This window comes from Perca fluviatilis, chromosome 21, assembly GCF_010015445.1.
Source record: "Perca fluviatilis chromosome 21, GENO_Pfluv_1.0, whole genome shotgun sequence".
Taxonomy (NCBI): Eukaryota; Metazoa; Chordata; class Actinopteri; order Perciformes; family Percidae; genus Perca; species Perca fluviatilis.
Genome location: NC_053132.1, coordinates 2077646 through 2099744, shown reverse-complemented (window position 1 = coordinate 2099744; position 22099 = coordinate 2077646). Strand labels below are relative to the sequence as shown.

Genomic DNA, 22099 nt, shown 5'->3' with positions numbered 1-22099 from the left:
GGTCTTGCCAAATATGGCTTTTAGTCTTGACCGAGTCCAGGTGTCTTTATTATGTTTATAATAACATTGGAGGGAAAGTGATATCTATATTTGTTTAATTGTCCTAAAGCATCTAAGACTGTTTAAACTTAGACAGGAAGCTATGTGGATCATCAGTTGCCATGGTAACATCAGTGTTTGTTGTGGTCCACAGAGGAGGCCGAGTTCTCTCAACGACCTGGACCGGAGCCACTCCACCAGTTACCATGGTTACAGCCAAGATGAGAGAGAGATGGAGTTTCTACGGTTACAAGTTCTGGAGCAACAGCACATCATCGATGACCTGTCCAAGGTACAAAATACTACTACTACTACTACTACTACTACTACTAATACTACTACTACTACTAATACTAATACTAATACTAATACTAGTACTACTACTAATACTACTACTACTGCTACTAATAAAAAAAAATCAACCAGACAACTGCAGCTGATTCAGAACACTGCTGCTCGAGTCCTCGCAGACCCCCCAGACCTCTCAGGTAGTCTGGGATAGGTCTACTACACTATGACCCACCCAGACCTCTCAGGTGGTCTGGGACAGGTCTGCTACACTATGAACCCCCCCAGACCTCTCAGGTGGTCTGGGACAGGTCTGCTACACTATGAACCACCCAGACCCCTCAGGTGGTCTGCGACAGGTCTGCTACACTATGAACCCCCCCAGACCTCTCAGGTGGTCTGGGACAGGTCTGCTACACTATGACCCACCCAGACCTCTCAGGTGGTCTTGGACAGGTCTGCTACACTATGAACCCCCCAGACCTCTCAGGTGGTCTGGGACAGATCTGCTTTCTGTCCCCAGAGTCAGAACTAAACAGCGGGAAGCAGCGTTCAGTTTTTATGGTCCACATATCTGGAATAAACTCCCAGAAAACTCTCAGTTCTTTTAAATCAAGGCTGAAGACCTATCTTTTTGATGCTGCCTTTCTTTAAATAATTTCTTATACTGCACATTTCAATTTAAAGCTCCCTTTGACTGGAATAGCTTGCCTGGGTCACTAAGATCAATCACATCTTTGAGATGCTTTAAGACATCTTTGTTCATTTATTTGCAAACAAGCAATTGTAAATGCTTTCACTAAAGTTTGATTGCTTTTTGGTGGAATTGTTTTTGGTTTGTCTGATTTCTCACAGTTTTCTGTTATTTCTCTATCTTTTTGTTCTTAATCACTGTTCATACATTTCTATTATGATCATTTCTAATATTGGTCATGTCTGGGCATGGGTGTATGGTTGGGGGGTAGCTTGTATGTGAGTAATTGTGTATGTTATACTGCAATGTCTTGTCTTCTGTACTGTCCAGTCCTTCCGAGGACCCTCTCGAAAATGAGATGACATATCTCAAGAGGTATTCCTCGTACAATAAAAAAATATCAAATATCACTGTAAATTGTATTCTCCTATTTTATCTGCTTTTAATCTTTTAATCATTGTTAACTGCTCTTTAATGTTTTATGTAAAGCACTAATGTTTTATGTAACTGCCCTGTTGCTGACATGTGCTCTACAAATAAAGCCTTGCCTTACTACTACTACTATTAATACTACTTCTGTTGTTACTCCCTGAACAGCCTGTCCACAGTACAAATATACTCGTATGTTGTAGTAAAAATATTTGTTTTTGTTTTCAGGCTCTGGAGACGGCTGGTTATGTAAAGAACGTTATAGTGAGTATTGAGTAGCACTACTTCCAACACTGTCATTTACTGTGTGAGTTGTAGGTGACATATTATATTTAATGCAAAGTTAGAGACTTGAACAGGACTTTTAAAGCAAAGTTAGAATGTGAACACGGTGAAACATTTAGCAACTGAAGATTGTCCACTCAGGAGTTGGTAGAGATGAAAAGCAGAGATAAAAGAGAGTGAATATTGGCATTACATTCATCATCTTAACACAAACACAACTCCTAATGTATAAATGAACTAGAACTACACAAAGAGCGCAGGCCTCCGCCCAGGCCAATGGTGCATTCATGTGCTCCTTGACCCCATTTCCTAAGTTGGGAAGTCGTTCTTCAGACTTTAGTGTGTTCACAAGGTTTAAGTCGTAGGGCCCTATCTTGCACTCAGCGCAATTGCCTTTGTACACCGACGCATGTATCATTCCTATTTTGCACCCCACGCACAGCGGACTTTTCCCTCCACAGACGCACGTCGGTAAATTAGGGAATGTATTTGCGCTGCAGGGGGCGGTTCAGCAAAAAGAGGAGGCGTGTTCAGGTGCAAATGTTCCCTGGTGCTATTTTGCAGTTTCAGAAAACAATTCCGCCACTGACCAGGAAAAACCTGGTCTAAAGTCAGTGGCGCTAGTCTAAAGTCAGTAGCGCGTTATTCAGATGCTATTTGAAAACGAGATGCTTGGCGCCATAATGTAGCGTGTGCACAACGCGCATACACTTCTCTCATCTACAGCAGTTCACATTTTTGAAAACCATACATAATTACAAAGAAAGATATTACTGAAAATGCGCTTCAGGTGTTTGGATAGATCAGGAGGCACTTTACAGTACAATCCTCAAAAAGTCACAGCATTCTTTGTGGCTTGTTGTGTTTTACACATTTCCATGAATCATGGATATGTTGATGACATAAATGAGGAAATATTAGAGGAGACTAATTGACACTGATTCTGAATAAATCACTTCCATAGGATCACTTCCCCCCCCCGCCCCCCCAAAGCTTTTTCACCTGGGTCGAAACATTGGGAGAGTTAGCTAGAGTAGCGTCTGACAGTTATAGCGCGCGAGGCCTAATGGACCCACGTTTGTATCTTGTAAGTTACCCCACTAATAATGCCCTGAATGCCCAAACGTCTTCAAGTAGTGCAAATAGGTTATGCTCTCATAAAACGATGGATTGGAAAGTTTGTAAGTACACCAGAAGTTTATGAACACTTGCCTGCTCTCTTCAGCTCTCTGTTGCTGCTGCTGCTACCGGCTGCTACTTGCAGTTAGACGAATGCTTAGGGCCGTCTACAAATTAATACACCGAAAAGAGTTACAACAAAAATATTTATTAATTCAATGATTAAATAAGGTAATGTCTCCGAACTTCTCTCAATTATTACTTGTCCCCTGCTAGTTATACTACAGCACTTACTTAAAAAAAAAAGTTACATTAATAAATATTTTTGTTGCATCTCTTTTCGGTGTTGTAATTTGTAGACGGCCCTAAGCACTCGTCTTACAGCAGCAACAACAATAGCAGAGAGCAGAAGCCAGCAGGCAAGTGTTATTTACATAAACTTCTGGTGTTCTTACAAACTTTCCAATCCATCGTTTTATGAGAGCATAACCTATTTGTACTACTTGTAGACGTTTGGTATCATTTCGGGCATTATTAGTGGGGTAATTTACGAGATACAAACGTGGGTCCGTTAGCCCCTGCGCTAAGCTATTCAGCTGATAACGCTACTCTAGCTAACTCTCCCAATGTAAGACCCAGGTGAAAAAAGCTTCTGGGGGGGTGTTTGGCTCGAGGTCATGGTGCAAAGGACCCTAGGGTGAATTACTCCGAACCATCACTTTAAGGAGACGTGATGTTGAACTACGGTGGGATTGGACACTCCGGCGGAATCTGGTCCGGGAGTGGCAATGGCGATGCGCTCCTGATGGAGCGGGTGGACGGAGATGGAGTGGAGGGAGGAGGAAGGGGCACAACAGGTGCAGGTGGTGCGTTTGGAGGCCCACGCTCCATGGCTGCAGCAATCCTCTCTAGACTTGAGGAGACGCGCACAAGAAGCCGCAGCAACATCGCCACCCGGACAAGACGAGCATTTATTACTTTGCCGCATCCCGGACAGCTCCCGCTGGCGTGCGCCAGGCAAATCCACCATCATTATAGCAATCCGCCATGGAACAATAGCCTGCTCTTAAAGGGAATGTGAGATGACGCTCTGATTGGTTATTTTCACTTTACGCCCAAACCACACCTAGCTACTTCAGACCAACCCATTTAAGATTTGCGTCGGGCGCAAGAGTCATTTATCCCGCCGGTATAATAGCAACAGTGCCAGAGATCCGCCCACAAAGATACTTGCATTTTGCGTTTCACACTTGCGTTTCAGATCGTTAAAATAGGGCCCGTAATGTGTAAACAACATGAAAATGTGTAGTATTTTATTGCTCAGAAAGTTTAAACACCACATTTATAGTTGTTTTCAGTGTTTGCGTGACAACAAAGAGCAAAGGAAACAAATCAGGTCATGAAATATAATCGAGAAATACAATTTGAAAGAAGAAAATAAAAGTGTGTATCTGCCCCGTAAATATCAGATCTGCTCCAAAATGTAATGGCTTCTTCCTCGGCCCATGCTCAACCCTTCCACCAAGTTTAATACAAACGATCTCTGTAGTTTTTCTGTGTCCTGCTGACAATCAGACATACAAACTGAGCTGGAAACCTGAGCTGCTTGGCCGAGGTAAAGACTGATGATGTTGCTGTGTTTCTGCAGGAGAAAGACATGTTGCTGAGATACAGACGCCAGGAATCAGTCCGGAGGAAACGGACCTTCAGAGCCTGCAGGGTGAGACTACTACTACTACTAATACTACTATTATTACTACTACTACTACTACTACTACTACTACTACTACAGATATAGATACAGACGTCAGGAATCAGTCCGGAGGAAACAGACCTTTAAAGTCTGCAGGGTGAGACTTCACAATGGTTTGAATTCACGTGAAACATCACCAGTTAGTCCACTATGTAGTACTACTACTACTATAGCTGCTTCTACTACCACTACTGCTGCTTATACTAATACTACTACTACTCTACTGCTGCTTGGGTTAAGTCCAGTTCAGAACAAAGTTTTACGACGAGACAAAACCATTTTGGAACATTGCAGGAAAAGTTGCAGCGGTCTGGAGCAGCCGGTCTCAGTTCGACTCGAACCAGCTGATGCTGTAGAATGTAAGGAATGTTACCTGTGCCAACAGCCAACAAGCTTGTAAAAAAGTCAGCTGGTCAGCTCAGTTACAAACTGTCAGCTGGTCAAAATGGCATAGTTTTAGACAGAGGCTCAACAGGAGAGAGAAAGAGCAGCAGTGGTCAAGTCAATGATAATGACAATTCTCAATGTCAAAGCACCTTTGATTACAATTAAACCCAAAGTGCACGAGTGACTGAAAACCTGGAAGTTCAAACTGAAGTACAGAAAGTCGTTGCTCTGCAGACGTTACTCCGTCTCAAAACGAGTCTGGTCTGAACTGGGCTTCAGCGTAACGCCTCCTGCTGTCACATCAGACCGAAGAGGATTCTGCTGACTACATGTTGTAGTCAACAGGGCTGAAAGCTCGGAGAAAGACTTTGATGAATGCTTCTTTACAGATGTGTTGAAGCTGCTGATGTCAGTATGCGATCGTCAGTATCAGTGACAAACTGATCATTCTTTGTTCTCTCGTTCTGTTTTCCTCAGGTTATAGAGACATTCTACGGTTATGATGAAGAGGCGTCAGTGGACTCTGATGGATCGTCTTTGTCATTTCACACTGACAGAACTCCAGATACAGAACCAGACGAGGTACACAAACTGGTTCTGATTTTTAAAGTTTGAAGGAATCCTAGGCTCCCAAGAGGGTAAAGTTTAAGAAACCTTAAATATCTTCTTGGCTATAAAGTAATTAACCATGCCTGTTTCAGCCAGTACAACATGGCCACCTTTGGGCTGTCTCTTAGAACTTGTTGGCTAGAAATCACATGAATAGGTCAATATGAATAGGTAAGAAGTCACATTAGTGGTGTAAACAGGTAGTCACATGACCAACTTTTTTTCAAAAATCAAACACAACATGAGGGCAATATAGCATTAAAGTAGTAGAAATAATAGAAAGTAGAAAAATAGATACAAATCATCTTGAAACCTTTTGGTCTTTAGAAAAGCATTCTATCCTATCATTTATTTAAACACAACATGGTCGCCCTTGTTTGTGTTTCAGGTGTGTGTGCGTGAGGAAGCAGAGTTTCGTTACCGTCAGCTGACTCAGGAGTACCAGGCGCTGCAGCGAGCGTACGCTCTGCTAACGGAGACGAGTGGAGGAAACTATGACCCCGAGAAGGAGATCAAGGTAACCCAACCTCTGAGCAAGGCACTAGCAGGTTGATGGTTCTACCCTCTGTTATAAAGCAAAGCACGGGTAAGATCCATTTCCATCAACATTAAAACATCCGCAAAATCACCATCACCAAGCCCAGTTTGGTTGAAATAAACCCTTAATTCACCCATTTACATGTGGAAATATGCTGGCTCTATAGATGCTAAAAGTACTGATTATTTACATGGAGTCTGGTGGAGATATGCTTGCTCTATACACGCTAAAAGTCCTGATTATTTACATGGAGTGTGGTGGAGATATGCTGGCTCTGTACACGCTATAAGTCCTGATTATTTACATGGAGTCTGGTGGTTTTGGTGATGGTGATTTCGGGGTAGTTTCATGTTAAAATTAAAGGATCTTACTCTTTAACTAAAAGGTCTATCTCTGTAGGCATCTTTTCCATAATGTTGTCAAACTCTTAAAATAATAATCTGAGTGTGTCAGCAGCAACAACAGAACTTTTAGTGAACTCTAACTGCTGCTGAACATTTGGAGCAAGGCACTAACAGGTAGATGGTTCTACTCTCTCTGTTTCAGACCAGAGAGCAGCTGCTGACTGAAATCAGTCAATATCAAACCAGAGTTACAGATCTGGAGTCAGCACTGAAACAACAAGGACTGGTAACACACACACACACAAACACACAGACACACACACACTCAAACACAGACACACACACACACAAAGACACACACACACGTTACAGTTTGAAACAGAATATAAAATAATGACACAACAGATGACAGATGAGAACTGCTGAGGCCCGTTCCAGGAAGGAGGTTTAACAAACTCTGAGTCTAACCCTGAACTCTGAGTTGATTTACCCTGAGATGGAAACTCTGAGTTTTTCGGTTCCAGAACAGCTGATTTGAGTTGGTTCAGTCAACTCGGAGTAGGTTCACTCAGGGTTACGCGCATGCACATAAGGCAGTATGAATGGAGCCATGATTCTACGATTCACCATGGTAACAACCACAAACAAACGGGTCGGCGGAAATACTCATGCGCACAAACAGCGAGTTTGAACCTTCTTATATACTGTCTATGGTTTGAACATGCATTTCGTTAAGAAAGCAAGACAGCGGCTGCTGCTGCAAAAGAGAGAGAATTGGTGTGGGAGAAAATTGCTGCTCGAGTCAATGCGTACGCATTAACAGTGTATTAATTTCATATTTAATCACAGTTAACTTATAATATTAGGCTACTAGTGAAAACTGGAATTGTAGGCTACACCTATAATTTTATTCAGGTGCAATCCTGCGGCGAAAAAGTAATCTATACTATTCCCATTCTGAGGCTGCAGCACCATGATCATTAACAGAACTATAATGTATAATCATTTATTTCTTTTTAATGGCTCTCACTGGTTTGTGTCCAGGGAACACTACAAAAACATTTCAGAGCGATCACACTTTTCTGACGGCTCTACAGTAGCTTTACTATTACAGTATGATCCGCTGCTGTTATAAAGAAAACTGCCGTTTGCAAAAAACGTAATGCGACACACAGAATCTGCTGGGATGTTAAAGCCTGTCCACGATGTTGAACTAGTGGAATGATAAGGTATCTACATATCTAATAGACTGATAAAAAACACCTCTCAAATCGGTTATGTGGAAATGAAAATACATCTATAGTCGGGACTCAATATCATCTCCCGACGTAAACTCTCTGAATTAATACAGCTTTTTCATCAACGGGATCGTCGACAAAAGGACATGACATGTTTGAGAAAAAAAACTATATAACTTTATAGTCTGCCTAACATAAACCAATAACTTTTTTTATTCATGCAGATAACAAACTGCATTAAAATGCGCCTGATACAGACTGAATGAATGAATGAGGAAATGAGTTTCCCCTCCCTCTCAGTGGGAGGAGAATGAGAGAAACTCGAGGTTTCTTGAAGAAAACCTGCTCCCGACCAGGTTAGGTTCACAGGCTAAGTTACCATAGTAACTGACTCCGGGGTTGTTACCTCTCTTTCTGGAACGGAAAACCCAGAGTTTCCCTCATCTCAGGGTTAACCAACTCAGAGTTTTCACTAAACCTGCTTTCTGGAACGTGCCTCCGAACTCTAAATAAAACAAACAGAAACAAATGATACGATTGGTCCATAGACCAGGTGAGAACATTATCTGCGTTCAGATTGGTTCCAATGTAGACTGCTGGAGAAAAGGAGTGTGTCTTCATGCTGATGAGAGGCCCAGAGAACCAATGAGAGCGAGAGAGAGGTAGAACAAACAGAATAAGGGAGAATAGAGACGTTGACTCTGTTCCGTGAAGAGACAGACAAAAGCAAACAAGTCAAAACATGCTCAGGTTTAAACCAATCAAAATAAAGACTCCACTTCCTGGTCAGGTAGAGGGGAGGAGCTTACCTGTGACATCACCTGCTCAGTAATCAGTTTGAATCCAAACTAGGCTGACTGTTTGCTCTCTGTGGAACGAGACTGAACTCCGCTGATGTAGAGCGTAGAATGTAGTGCAGGACATTAAAGTCCACTTCAGACCAAAGGTCACGGCAAGAGGAAACTGATTTAGAAAGTTTCAACTCGACTCAAACAGCTGACGGTGTCGCTGCTACTCAGGCTACATTTACACCGCTACGTTTTGGTTTAAAAAGGATTATGTGCTACATTTCCTCCTCTCATTCCCCCTGCTCTGACGTTTCCCCTCTCATTCCCCCTGCTCTCACGTTTCCCCTCTCATTCCCCCTGCTCTGGTGTTTCCCCCTCTCATTCCCCCTGCTCTGGTGTTTCCCCCTCTCATTCCCCTTGCTCTGGCGTTTTGGTTTAAAAGGAATGTCTAATGCTATGTTTCTGTTAGGTCTGAGTCTAGTATATTGCCCCTGAACTGCAGAGACAGAGACAGAGAGCGATTCAAGGGTTTTAATTAGAAAACATCACTAGTTCTGGCAGGAAACGGGAGGCTGCAGTCGAGGGCTGGCCGGTGAGGCAGGAAGAGGGAACAGGCTGGCCGGAAGAGGGAACAGGCTGGCCGGTGAGGCAGGAAGAGGGAACAGGCTGGCCGGAAGAGGGAACAGGCTGGCCGGTGAGGCAGGAAGAGGGAACAGGCTGGCCGGTGAGGCAGGAAGAGGGAACAGGCTGGCCGGTGAGGCAGTAAGATGGAACAGGCGGGCCGGTGAGGCAGGAAGAGGGAACAGGCTGGCCGGAAGAGGGAACAGGCTGGCCGGTGAGGCAGGAAGAGGGAACAGGCTGGCCGGTGAGGCAGGAAGAGGGAACAGGCTGGCCGGTGAGGCAGGAAGAGGGAACAGGCTGGCCGGTGAGGCAGGGAGAGGGAACAGGCTGGCCAGTGAGGCAGGAAGAGGGAACAGGCTGGCCGGAAGAGGGAACAGGCTGGCCGGTGAGGCAGGAAGAGGGAACAGGCTGCCTTCAGCTGGTCCAGCCCTGATCCAGCCCTGGTCCAGCCCTGACCTCAACTGGTCCAGCCCTGCCTTCACCTGGTCCAGCCCTGCCTTCACCTGGTCCAGCCCTGTCTTCAGCTGGTCCAGCCCTGCCTTCAGCTGGTCCAGTCAGCTGGTCCAGTCAGCTGGTCCAGTCAGCTACAAACTACAGAAATAAAAAGACAAGAATCTTTAGTCTGAACTGAGATATACGCTGTAAACAATGTTATTTAAAAACTGCTGACACTGCTGTCTGTCTGTCTCTCTGTCTCTCCCCCTGTCTGCCTGTCTATCTGTCTGTCTTTCTGTCTGTCTGTCTGTCTGTCTGTCTGTCTGTCTATCTGTCTGTCTGTCTCTAACTGCCTCTATCTCTGTCTGTCTCTCCATCTGTCTGTCTCTCCACCTGTCTATCTGTTTCTCTACCTATCTGTCTACCTGTCTGTTTCTATACCTGTTTCTCTCTCTGTCTGTCTACCTGTCTCTCCATCTGTCTGTCTGTCTGTCTGTCTGTCTGTCTGTCTATCTGCCTGTCTGTCTCTAACTGTCTCTATCTGTCTGTCTCTCCATCTGTCTGTCTCTCCACCTGTCTATCTGTTTCTCTACCTGTCTGTCTACCTGTCTGTCTCTCTCCCTGTCTGTCCCTGACTGTCTACCTGTCTGTTTCTATACCTGTCTCTCTCTCTGTCTGTCTACCTGTCTCTCCATCTGTCTGACTCTCCACCTGTTTGTCTTTCTCTCTACCTGTCTGTCTACCTGTCTGTCTCTCCCCCTTTCTGTTCCTAACTGTCTCTCCACCTGTCTGTCTCTCCCCTGTCTGTCCTTAACTGTGTCTCTCTACCTGTCTGTCTACCTGTCTGTCTCTCCACCTGTCTACCTGTCTGTCTCCCCCTGTCTGTCCCTAACTGTGTCTGTGTACCTGTCTGTCTCTCCACCTGTCTGTCTCTCTGTCTCTCCACCTGTCCGCCTACCTGTCTGTCTCTCCACCTGTCTTTCTACGTGTCTGTCTCTCTAACTGTCTGTCTACCTGTCTGTCTCTCCCCTGTCTGTCCCTAACTGTCTGTCTACCTGTCTGTCTCTCCACCTGTCTGTCTACCTGTCTGTCTCTCCCCTGCCTGACCCTAACTGTCTGTCTCTCCATCTGTCTGTCCCTAACTGTGTCTCTCCACCTGTCTGTCTCTCTGTCTGTCTCTCCCCCTGTTTATCCCTAACTGTCTGTCTCTCTGTCTGTCTCTCCCCCTGTCTGTTCCTAACTGTCTGTCTACCTGTCTGTCTCTCCACCTGTCTGTCCAACTGTCTGTCCAACTGTCTGTCTGTCTCTCCCCTGCCTGTGTACCTGTCTGTCTCTCCCCCTGTCTGTCCCTAACTGTCTGTCTATTTGTCTGTCTCTCCACCTGTCGGTCTACCTGTCTGTCTCTCCACCTGTCTGTCTACCTGTCTGTCTGCCCCCCTGTCTGTGTACCTGTCTGTCTGCAGGATGTGAAGTGGGTGGAGGAGAAGCAGGCTCTGTATCAGAGGAACCAGCAGCTGGTGGAAAAGGTGATTAATCATCAGCTTTAGTATCACAGTAATCCACTGATTGTTGCTGACTCATCATCAGCTTTAGAATCACAGTACTCCACTGATTGTTGCTGACTCATCATCAGCTTTAGAATCACACTAATCCACTGATTGTTGCTGACTCATCATCAGCTTTATTATCACAGTAATCCACTGATTGTTGCTGACTCATCATCAGCTTTATTATCACAGTAATCACTGATTGTTGCTGACTCATCATCAGCTTTATTATCACAGTAATCCTCTGATTGTTGCTGACTCATCATCAGTTTTATTATCAGAGTAATCACTGATTGTTGCTGACTGATCATCAGCTTTATTATCACAGTAATCACTGATTGTTGCTGACTCATCATCAGCTTTATTATCACAGTAATCACTGATTGTTGCTGACTCTTAACTTAAATGTATTACATTGTTTTCACATGACTTCTTTTATTTTAACTAAAGTGTATTATATTGTTTTCACATGACTTAGATCAGAACATTCTTAATGTGAAATATAAAACCAATATGATGTGCCATGTTTTTGGTATTTGCAGGTGAAGCAGATGGAAGGAGAAGAGCTGCAGCTGGAGAATGAAATCCAGGACGCCAGAGATCAGAACGAGCTGCTGGAGTTTCGGATCTTAGAGCTGGAGGTAAAAGCACTCAGACAGACGTAGACTACCACCACAACGGATAAAAGAGTCCGACTGACGCCACGCTGTTTCTATGGAAACCATGTTTACTGTTCAGGAGAGGGAGCGACGCTCACCTGCCATTAACTTCCAACCACTCCATTTCCCAGAAGGCCTCAGTCCTTTGCAGCTCTACTGCGAGGCAGAGGGAGTCGCTGTGAGTAACACAACATCTGCTAACACATCTGTAATATTATGGAGATAAATACTGAAGCATAGTGAAACACAGAGATTTGGTTAAAGTGACATACTGCAAAGGTTTTGTCATTCCTTCACAGAGAAGGTACATAAGAGAAGTGCAATTCATCACATGGGGAGAGGAAAACACTAAACAGTGTTCCCCAGCATCTTCCCAAAAACAAGAAGCATAGTCTGCTGTTTTATACATGTCACAAAAACCGTAACCAGTGACAGAGACTGTCTCCGTTTGATTTCATATTTAGCTTTTTCCCTTAGTGGTCACTAGACTTTCCGTCCCCAGGTTCCCATGTCAGGCTGTGTAGGGTACTCAGGGCGTTTTCACACCGGTAGTTCGTTTGCTTTGGTCCGAATCAGTTGTCGAGTTGGTAAAGTTGGAGTGATTTGCCCTTGGTTGGTTTGGTTTGGTTTCACACCTGGAAAAATCCAAGCGTACCAAAATGCGTCGTTACAAATCAGGCAAGAACGTCCAGCCCTCTTATTGGTCGGATATGTCTGGGGGCGGGACCAAGAAAGTAAATACAGGAAGAAGGTCTGGTGGTCAAACCAGCTCATTTCATTAAAATAATCAGACATTGTTTGGCGAGAGACGTTACTACGTCTGCTCTGGTCACTGAGACTTCCCTCTGCCGGCGTCTGTCTCCAATTTTAGCGGCAGCTGGTTTGACCACGGAGATGTGAGTGACGGACGCCGAGCTTGACCGCAGTCTATTTCTGTGATAGAAACACTGAAAGCTGCTACAGTTTGCTGCTCTGCTGCACCGCAGATTGCTAAACACACCTGACTACAGGAGACATCAGCTCAGACTGAAGTATGAGTATATAGTTGGTGCGGTTCGAGTACAGATCACGTTCTCACCACCAACGAACCGCTCCAGAGTTGGATTGAAAGCGTACCGAGACCCCCCTCTTCAAGCAGGTCTCGGTGCGCTTGTTTGGTCGCTTTTGGTGCACACCTGAGTGTGATTGCAGCGTTCTCACATGCCCAAATGAACCACACCATTGGGACAAACAAACTCTAGTTCGATTCAACTGAACTAAATGCTGTGGGTGTGAAAACGCCCTCAGTCAACATACAGATCCTCAGAAAAAGTCCCGAGCCTATAGCTAGGAATGTACCTGCAGCTGTAACACAAGCAACAACCTCCTGCATCAGCATTTAGCTTACATCTCCACGTCACAGCTCATACAACACTGAGACCATTCTGAACAGATGCATTCAGAGAAATGTTGAAATGATCAATAAAAACTTAAAGGATCATATTTTCCTTAACAGTAAACACATGTGTACAGCTGTCAACAAGCTGTCAACATGCTGAGTAATGATTGGCTGTTTGCTTCCTCAGGACGTTGTGATCAGTGAGTTGATGAAGAAGCTGGACATTCTGGGAGATAACGCCGTAAGTGTATGTTGAATTTATTTTGTTCCCGTGTTTTATAGGCCTTACCTCTTTGTTTAAAAGATCGGCAAATAAAAACCACTTACCCTACAAAGAAGCTAAAAAACACGTTGTTCGTTGGGTTCTTGAATTTCCAAATACCGTGAATGCATCTTGGAAGAAAGCGGTGACATATTGTAAAAATGCTCCAAAATGTATCAAAAAAAAACACTGATCAAGAAGCTTTAAAATGAATGTATAAATGTATAAAATTCAACACTCTTTTAGCTTAACGGCAGCAGCCATATTTGTTTATGCCGTGATGTATAGCCTGGACGTTCTGGGAGACAACGCTGTGAGTGGATGTTGAATTTATTTTGTACATGTGTTTTTTATTAAAGTCAGTCAGTCTGGACCTGAAGTACATCTTCTGTCAGCAGAACTAGAAGTTCTGTTCATTTGGACCTAAATAGACAGACACGTGTTCCAGATTCCTCCCAGTCTCCTCTCTGAGCTTCACTCTGCTGCTGTCTGTGAAATAAAGCTGGGCTTCCTCTCCTTCTGATGAAAACTTGATGGAAACATGTTGATCCATGTCCGTTACTTACCATGATTGAGCAACAGATGACTAAAAACATGTCTTTGATCTTAGAACTAAAATAACCATAGGATAGCAAAATTAGAACATGTTGCCATGTTGTTATTAAGGGCCTGAAGCCAGCAGGGTTGTTGTTTTTAATATTTTCTATGGCAGCACTGCTCATTTACATCATGCTATATATATATATATATATATATTCTGTGGCAAGAGTAGAACCACAGCGAGCATAGCTAGCCTCCTGGCTCGGCTGCCTCCCTGCACCCCCACGCCAGGAATCTTGGTGTCATCTTTGATTCATCACTTCGCTTTGAGAAACAGATCAATTCAGTGGTGAAAAGTTGCTTTTTTCAACTCAGAAATATTGCTAAACTGAAAGCCATCCTGTCTTGTGATGACATGAAGACTGTCACCATTGCATTAATCTCCTCCAAGCTTGATTATCACTTTAGCTGGCGCAACATGCTGCAGCGAGACTTCTGACTGGCACAAGGAAAAGAGAAAGCATCTCACTGATGCTAGCATCCCTGCATTGGCTACCTACTAAATACAGGATTGATTTTAAGATTCTTCTATTTGTTTTTAAAGCCATTCATGGTGAGGCTCCCCAGTGTACTTCAGAACTCCTCAGCCCCTACTCCAGTTCCAGGCCTCTTAGATCCTTGAATCAGCTGTTCTTAACTGGTCCTGGATCGAGGTTAGTGGGTAAGGGAGATCCAAAAGCTTTGGAATAATCTCCCACTTTGTCTCAGATGTTCCCCCTCCATTGATAGTTTTAATACACACCTCAAGACATATTTGTTTTCAATGGCTTTTAGTTGCTCTTAGAGGTTTTTTCGCATTTTAATAATTATTTATTTTTATTCAATTATTTTAAAATTCTTTTATTCTTACATATTGTACTGTATTTTCTTGCTTTTATTGTTATTTTATTTTTATTTGTGTTATTTTATGACTCCTTTTGCTCTGATTTCACTTGTCGTGCCGTGCACTTCAATTTGTCCAGCAACTCTGGTTGTTCTAAACGTGCTATATAAATCAATTTGACTTGACTAAAAACGGTGTGCTCATCCAATCGAGGTGAAAGAGGGGCGGAAGAAAGACCAACCGTCACATCCTACATGTACACGTGCTGAAAAACAACAACAAATGAACACTGCTAGCCACAAAGAGCCCTCTCTCCTGAGAGTCTCAGCCTCTTCAGCAACTGGACCTTCTCAGAACAGTCTCTTGCGTGTTCTGCTGGTGGAAACAGGCTCTAACATGTTGTTGACATGTTACGATGTCTTGTTTACATGTTGTTGATGTGTTATGTGCGTGTCTCGTGCAGAATCTGTCCAATGAGGAGCAGGTGGTGGTGATCCAGGCCAGAACAGTGCTCACTTTGGCCGAGAAGGTAACACACATACACCTCAACACACACTGTTAGTTTGTGTCCACCGTAAGACATATCTGTCTCTCTCTCACTCGCTATCTGTCTCTCTCTCTCGCTGCCTGTCTGTCTCTCTCTGCCTGTCTGTCTCACTGTACCTGTCTCTACCTGTCTATCTGTACCTGTCTTTGTCTCTACCTGTCTCTGTATCTGTCTGTCTCTCTCTGCCTGTCTCTGTCTCTACCTGTTACTCTCTACCTGTCTCTTTGTACCTGTCTTTGTCTCTCTCTCTCGCTGCCTGTCTGTCTCTCTCTGCCTGTCTGTCTCACTGTACCTGTCTCTACCTGTCTCTCTGTACCTGTCTTTGTCTCTACCTGTCTGTCTCACTGTACCTGTCTCTACCTGTTTCTCTGTACCTGTCTCTCTCTGCCTGTCTCTGTCTCTACCTGTTTATCTCTGCCTGTCTCTGCCTGTCTGTCTCACTGTATCTCTCTCTACCTGTCTCTCTCGACCTGTCTGTCTCTACCTGTCTGTCTCTCTGAGTAGTGGTTGGAGTCCATCGAAGTGACGAAGTCGGCCCTGCAGCAGAAGATGTTGGACATTGAGAGTGAGAAGGTAAAAACTAACCAGCAGCAGCAGTAGGGATGTATCATTCACAGATTCTGTTGCTGCCAGAAGCTTCGGCTGACCTTTGACCTCTTGTTGTTGTGTTGTTGTGCTGTTGTGTTGTTGTTGTTGTATAAGGATCTGTTCAGTAAACAGAAGGGTTACCTGGATGAAGAGTTGGATTACAGAAAGCAGTCGATGGATCAGGCTCATAAGGTCAGTGAGAGCAGCTTAAACAATTGTTTGGGGAGTATTTGTTGGAACCCTAAGGCCGGCTACACACTGGCTGTGTGGCGTGATCGTTTTTATTTCAGCTCCCATGTTAACAGGACTGGGGAGCTGCTAATGAATTCCCCGTTTAGAAAAAATAACATGTCTGAATCTAAAATAACAAAAACCAATCAACTAGCTGCTGACATGGAGACACAACAAACGAATGATCATGAAGTGTAGAGGGGTTTACTGTAAAGGTGTTGCTGGAGCAAAGGAACTGTGGAGGTGTGATGTTGTGGCTGCCTTGCAGAGGATCCTAGAGCTGGAGGCCATGTTGTTTGAGGCTCTGGAGCAGGAGGAGCACTTCAGGATGGACGGATTCAAGATGGAGGCTGGTCTGTCTGAAACCCTGACGGAGGAAGAGAGGGAGGGGCTTAGGAGAGCAATGGACCAATGGAAACGCTCTGTGATGTGTGAGCTGAGAGAGAGAGATGCCCAGATCCTCCGAGAGAGGATGGAACTGCTGCAACTCACACAGCAGGTAAACCCCTTTTCTCCAGACACTGGGGACACTGAGGACACTGAGGACACTGGGAACACTGGGGACACTGAGGACACTGGGGACACTGGGGACACTGAGGACACTGAGGACACTGGGAACACTGGGGACACTGAGGACACTGGGGACACTGGGGACACTGAGGATACTGGGAACACTGGGGACACTGAGGACACTGGGACACTGGGGACACTGAGGACACTGGGAACACTGGGGGGACACTGGGACACACTGGGGACACTGAGGATACTGGGAACACTGGGGACACTGAGGACACTGAGGACACTGGGAACACTGGGGACACTGAGGACACTGGGGACACTGAGGACACTGAGGACACTGGGAACACTGGGGACACTGAGGACACTGGGGACACTGGGGACACTGAGGATACTGGGGACACTGGGGACACTGAGGACACTGAGGACACTGGGGACACTGAGGACACTGGGAACACTGGGGACACTGAGGACACTGGGGACACTGGGGACACTGAGGACACTGAGGACACTGGGCACACTGGGGACACTGAGGACACTGGGCACACTGGGGACACTGAGGACACTGGGCACACTGGGGACACTGGGGACACTGGGGACACTGTATTAGTAGATCTTCTCGATGATCTTTTTGAGTTAGATTCTTGGCGCTGTGTTCAGTGCGTTTAATTGAGGTGTCTGACGCTTTTCCGTCATTTGACTGTTTTCTTTACACTTTAAACAACATGTAAACATATAATACTTAAATATTTACAAATATTTGTAGAAATGTTTGACGAAGTTCCAAACATTACCCATTACCCCCCCTTACCCTAACCCTATCCACCTTAACCAAACCCTAATCCTAACCCAGGTGAACTTTGAATCAACAGTCCAAGTTGGCAGTAATGTGTGAGTTCATATGTTATTGATGTTTGTGTCTGGCAGAGAAACAAAGAGTTGGAGGAATTTATAGAAGCACAGAAGCGACAGATTAAAGAGCTGGAGGAGAAGGTACCGACTCTTACAGACATTATGAAGACATTAATGTACAGCTAGCTTTCAACACAAGTACGCTGGAAACCACTTTGCTTTCTGTTAATTAACTCTCACTCTCCACTCTTCTTTTCCAGTTTCTATTTTTGTTTCTGTTCTTTTCTTTGGCCTTCATTCTCTGGTCCTAACAGCAGCTGGTGAGTCACACAGCAACAATATGAATGATAATAATAATAATAATAATAATAATAATAATAATGTATAATTTATATAAGTATACATGCACTAATGTCATTCTCTGGTCCTAACAGCAGCTGGTGAGTTACACAGCAACATGTTACTGACGCATTTGGGAGGGTTAGGAAACACATTTTACAACTGGGCAAGAGTTTAAAGGTCCCATGGCATAACAATGTCACTTTATGAGTTTTTTTAACATTAATATGCGTTCCCCCAGCCTGCCTATGGTCCCCCAGTGGCTAAAAATGGTGATAGGTGTAAACCAAGCCCTGGGTATCCTGCTCTGCCTTTGACAAAATGAAAGCTCAGATGGGCCGATCTGGAATCTTCTCCTTATGAGGTCATAAGGAGCAAGGTTACCTCCCCTTTCTCTGCTTTGCCCGCCCAGAGAATTTGGCCCACCCACGAGAGAGAGACATCATGGCTTTCAAACGAGCAAAGTGGCAGTTGGTCAAGGCCACACCCCCACCCTCCACCTTGCCCCCCCTCTCTCCTCCTCAATAGCTGCAGACACAGAAATGGCACATCCTAAGGAAAGCTCATTGTGGGACTGGCTCTAGTGGCTGTAATTCTACACCAAGGCTGAATTTCGGGAAAGAGACTTCAGATACAGTATTAGGGGACCACTAAGGTCTATATAAAAGAGACTTCAGATACAGTATTAGGGGACCACTAAGGTCTATATAAAAGAGACTTCAGATACAGTATTAGGGGACCACTAATGTCTATATAAAAGAGACTTCAGATACAGTATTAGGGGACCACTAAGGTCTATATAAAAGAGACTTCAGATACAGTATTAGGGGACCACTAAGGTCTATATAAAAGAGACTTCAGATACAGTATTAGGGGACCACTAAGGCCTATATAAAAGAGACTTCAGATACAGTATTAGGGGACCACTAAGGCCTATATAAAAGAGACTTCAGATACAGTATTAGGGGACCACTAAGGCCTATATAAAAGAGACTTCAGATACAGTATTATTATAAAAGCATCCAAAGAGCACCATGTCATGGGACCTTTAAGAGTTTACCCCAGGAATATATAGTTACCTATCTTTGTATTTCATTTTGCAGTACATTATTGTATGAATCACTATTAATATGTCAGAGTAAAGGATGTTTCTGTGTTTTAGTGTCTGCATCCCCCAGACCAAACAGCTGATCACTCAGCCGGTTTCAGACCAAACAACAGAAGAGAGTTCAGAAGGATTCAGGAGGATTTAGGGTTTGAACCAGCAGCTCACTGACTGTCAGGCACTCTCCCTCCAGCTGCCAGCAGAGCTCTCCCGGCTGCCAGCTGTCACATTCACACCTCACAGATGAACATTGTGTTTTAGACCAGAGAAAAACACAACCGGCAGGATGCTAACTGGCTTCCTGTTAGCTTCTGCTGACCAGGAAGTTCCAGTTTAGACACCTGACATACTGTTTTCACCTGGGAGCAACACGGTAAACTGTTTTTAATCTACGCACTCTTCTTAAGGACAAAATGGACAAACTGATGGAGTACCTAAAGAATACTGGATTGTATGAGAGGATTTAGAGAATTGACATTAGCAAAGATGTGAACAGCAACCAGTGGGGGCAGAAATACGCCGTCTAGTCTGCGTTTATGTGCCAAATAAAAGACAAAGACATTCTGGCCTCAGGGGGCACACTGGACCAAAGTGGTGCTGAATGTAATACAGTGTTATCTAAAGGATTCTCAGCCTAATCTTGGTGGGAATTTTATGAATCCATGAGTTTTGATGCTCACATATAGCCTGGGTAAACCCTGAAGAACTTCCATCAAATTTGAGATTTGCTCTGCAAGTTAGTCTGGAGAAGAGCCCATTCAAACCCATTTCCAATGTCCCTAAAATCGAGGCACCAATCACAACCGTTGAGGCGGGCTCTACACCAATCACAACCGCTGAGGTGGACTTTGCGACGACGATAGCTCAGCGACAGCGAGCAGCTTTTTGTTTACATTCAACATGACGGCTACCGAAGTGCAGTGTTACCCTGATCATTGGTCTGATTGGTTGAAGGACTATCCAATCGTTGGTCTAATTGGTTGAAGGACTATCCAATGCGCCCAGAGGCATTTGAGCGGCGTCCGTTGGTGACGCCCCCTTTGGAAATGAACTGTCAATGAACCTTTCCCAGACCCTTCTCAGTTACAGCTGAGAAGGGTCTGGTGTCAACCAGGCTAGCTCACATATGTCAGCTCAGTTAGCTCGACTTGTTGTTAACTGTTGGACTGTGTTAAAAGCAGAGTCGCAGAATTTTGGACGGTTTGGAAACGGTGTAAGGAAGATTTAGTATGCCAGGTAAAAATAGCATTACAGTAGTCCCAACGTGATGAGAGAAGAGCATGTATTAGCATCTCCATTTTCATTTCTACAGACCTGAGTTGGGCGATGTTTCTGAGGTGAAAAAACATGATCGAGTTAGCATCCTAAAGTGGGCATCAAACCTCATGGATTGGTCAAAAATCACATCAAGATTACGCAGACTAGACCGAGACGATAAGGAGAAGACACCCAGTTTCTTCCCGATCTGACTGAACCTAGCTTAGCTAGCTGGACTGCATTAATCAGGTGGATATCGGATCAGTTAACGAACCTGTTTTGTGGGTTAATGAAGCTTCAGAGCCAAAGTTTGAAGAACTACAGCAGACGTTCAGTATATTGGATGCTCAGTTATCTTAATGTGTTCACACAGTAGAAGAAGCACAATAGAAAACATTTGAAACTGTTGTTAAAAGGAGTGTTCTGGTCTGTCCTGATATAGAGAGCTGGAGTCCTGCCCCTTCCTGTGTCCACCACAGGACTTTATTTCAGATAAAATGTGTCCGGTAGTGAACAAGGAGAGACCAGTATTGTTTTGATCCTGTTTGAATTGAGCCATGAATTATGATGTGTGTCAGTTTATAAAGTGAGGAAAGTCTAAGTTTGTGGTAAAACTGTTGAAGTATCAGACTGTGAAAATGCATCATTAGAAAGACTCATCAGCCCAACTGTCTTAGTGACGTCTCTCTGAAGCTACGACGTCTCTGAGTTTGGTACCGGGATGTAACGTTACTCACACCTTCTTTCCCTTCCCGGCTGATAAAAAGATGCTGGATAAAACACAGCAGGTAAGATAACATTACAGTTGTTACAGTGGAACAGAGCTAAGCTAGCCAGCTAGCCAGCAAGGTGATGTTTAATGTGCGAGACGAGAGGTGTAGTTCACTTATCGGTTTCACACTAAACTAAGTGGTTCCAAGACTATTCTACGACAGACTGAGACTTTCCTCACTTGATAAATTATCTTTTAAACTGACATCAAATATCATATCATTCATGCCTGAATAACAACAGGATCTAAACACAATTTATCTCTCACGACTGGACACATTTGTACTGAAATAAAGTCCCATGGTGGGTTCATTACCTTTGTTCTGATTGGCTGTTCCACCTGCAGAGTGGAGAATAGTTTGACACCCTAGAGCCTCTCAGCTCCTCTCATGGATCACAGGTTACAGCATGTAACCTTTATATAGTTTCAGCCCACGCTAATCTTCCCTGGACCAAAAATTGACGAAGGAAACACTTCTTCATGGTGTCAGGAGTTCTGCTGGACCTGAAAGTGGAAACAACTGACCAACAGGAAGAAGAAACAAAGCATGGAGTTAGAGAGAAGTTCAACAGGTTTAATAACTGTCACAAACATTTGATTCAATGATAAACCTGCAGATACCCTCTGGATCTGCAGGTTTATGTGATCCAGTCTCTGAGCCACAATAAGCCCAGTTCAGACTACAGATTCTTGTTGAGACAAGTTTAAACTTCTGTCTCCTTGTGAGTGTCCGGTCTGCAGCGTTCTGAAAGCTGCTGGTTTCCACCAATCAGACAACACGGTGTCTCATCATCTCCATAGAAACCTCTCTCTGGACTTCTGTTCTTACTTCAGACTTTTCAGGCTTTTCATTTCTAGCATCTTAAAATATGAATGATGATAGTGATAGTGAGATACTTTCTACAGCTGCATTTCTAGTAGAGATGAAACAGAGAAAACTGCTCTCTCTGTCTCTAGTCTCTCTCTAGCTCCACCACATACTGCTCTCTCTCTCTAGTCTCTCTCTAGCTCCACCACATACTGCTCTCTCTCTCCAGTCTCTCTCTAGCTCTCTCT

The 22099-nt window shown here is 44.3% G+C and overlaps 1 protein-coding gene across 5 annotated transcripts in view; it reads left to right on the top strand.

The window, feature by feature from the left end:
• The window catches only part of jakmip3 (Janus kinase and microtubule interacting protein 3), a 35256-nt gene extending 15317 nt beyond the window's left edge, over window positions 1-19939 (top strand). For 3 of the 5 annotated variants that reach the window (XM_039787180.1, XM_039787179.1, XM_039787177.1), the window contains 17 exons: window positions 194-331; window positions 1679-1714; window positions 4503-4574; window positions 5472-5576; window positions 5992-6120; window positions 6688-6771; window positions 11031-11093; window positions 11657-11755; window positions 11853-11951; window positions 13339-13398; window positions 15300-15365; window positions 15888-15956; window positions 16086-16163; window positions 16471-16701; window positions 17646-17711; window positions 17831-17890; window positions 19072-19939. In XM_039787180.1, the coding sequence (XP_039643114.1) occupies window positions 194-331; window positions 1679-1714; window positions 4503-4574; window positions 5472-5576; window positions 5992-6120; window positions 6688-6771; window positions 11031-11093; window positions 11657-11755; window positions 11853-11951; window positions 13339-13398; window positions 15300-15365; window positions 15888-15956; window positions 16086-16163; window positions 16471-16701; window positions 17646-17711; window positions 17831-17881 (1446 nt within the window). In that variant the 3' untranslated portion in view covers window positions 17882-17890; window positions 19072-19939. The remainder of the gene's footprint in view (window positions 1-193; window positions 332-1678; window positions 1715-4502; window positions 4575-5471; window positions 5577-5991; window positions 6121-6687; window positions 6772-11030; window positions 11094-11656; window positions 11756-11852; window positions 11952-13338; window positions 13399-15299; window positions 15366-15887; window positions 15957-16085; window positions 16164-16470; window positions 16702-17645; window positions 17712-17830; window positions 17891-19071) is intronic. The other 2 variants (XM_039787181.1, XM_039787178.1) reach the window with 1 other exon arrangement.
• Window positions 19940-22099: the final 2160 nt, after the last annotated feature.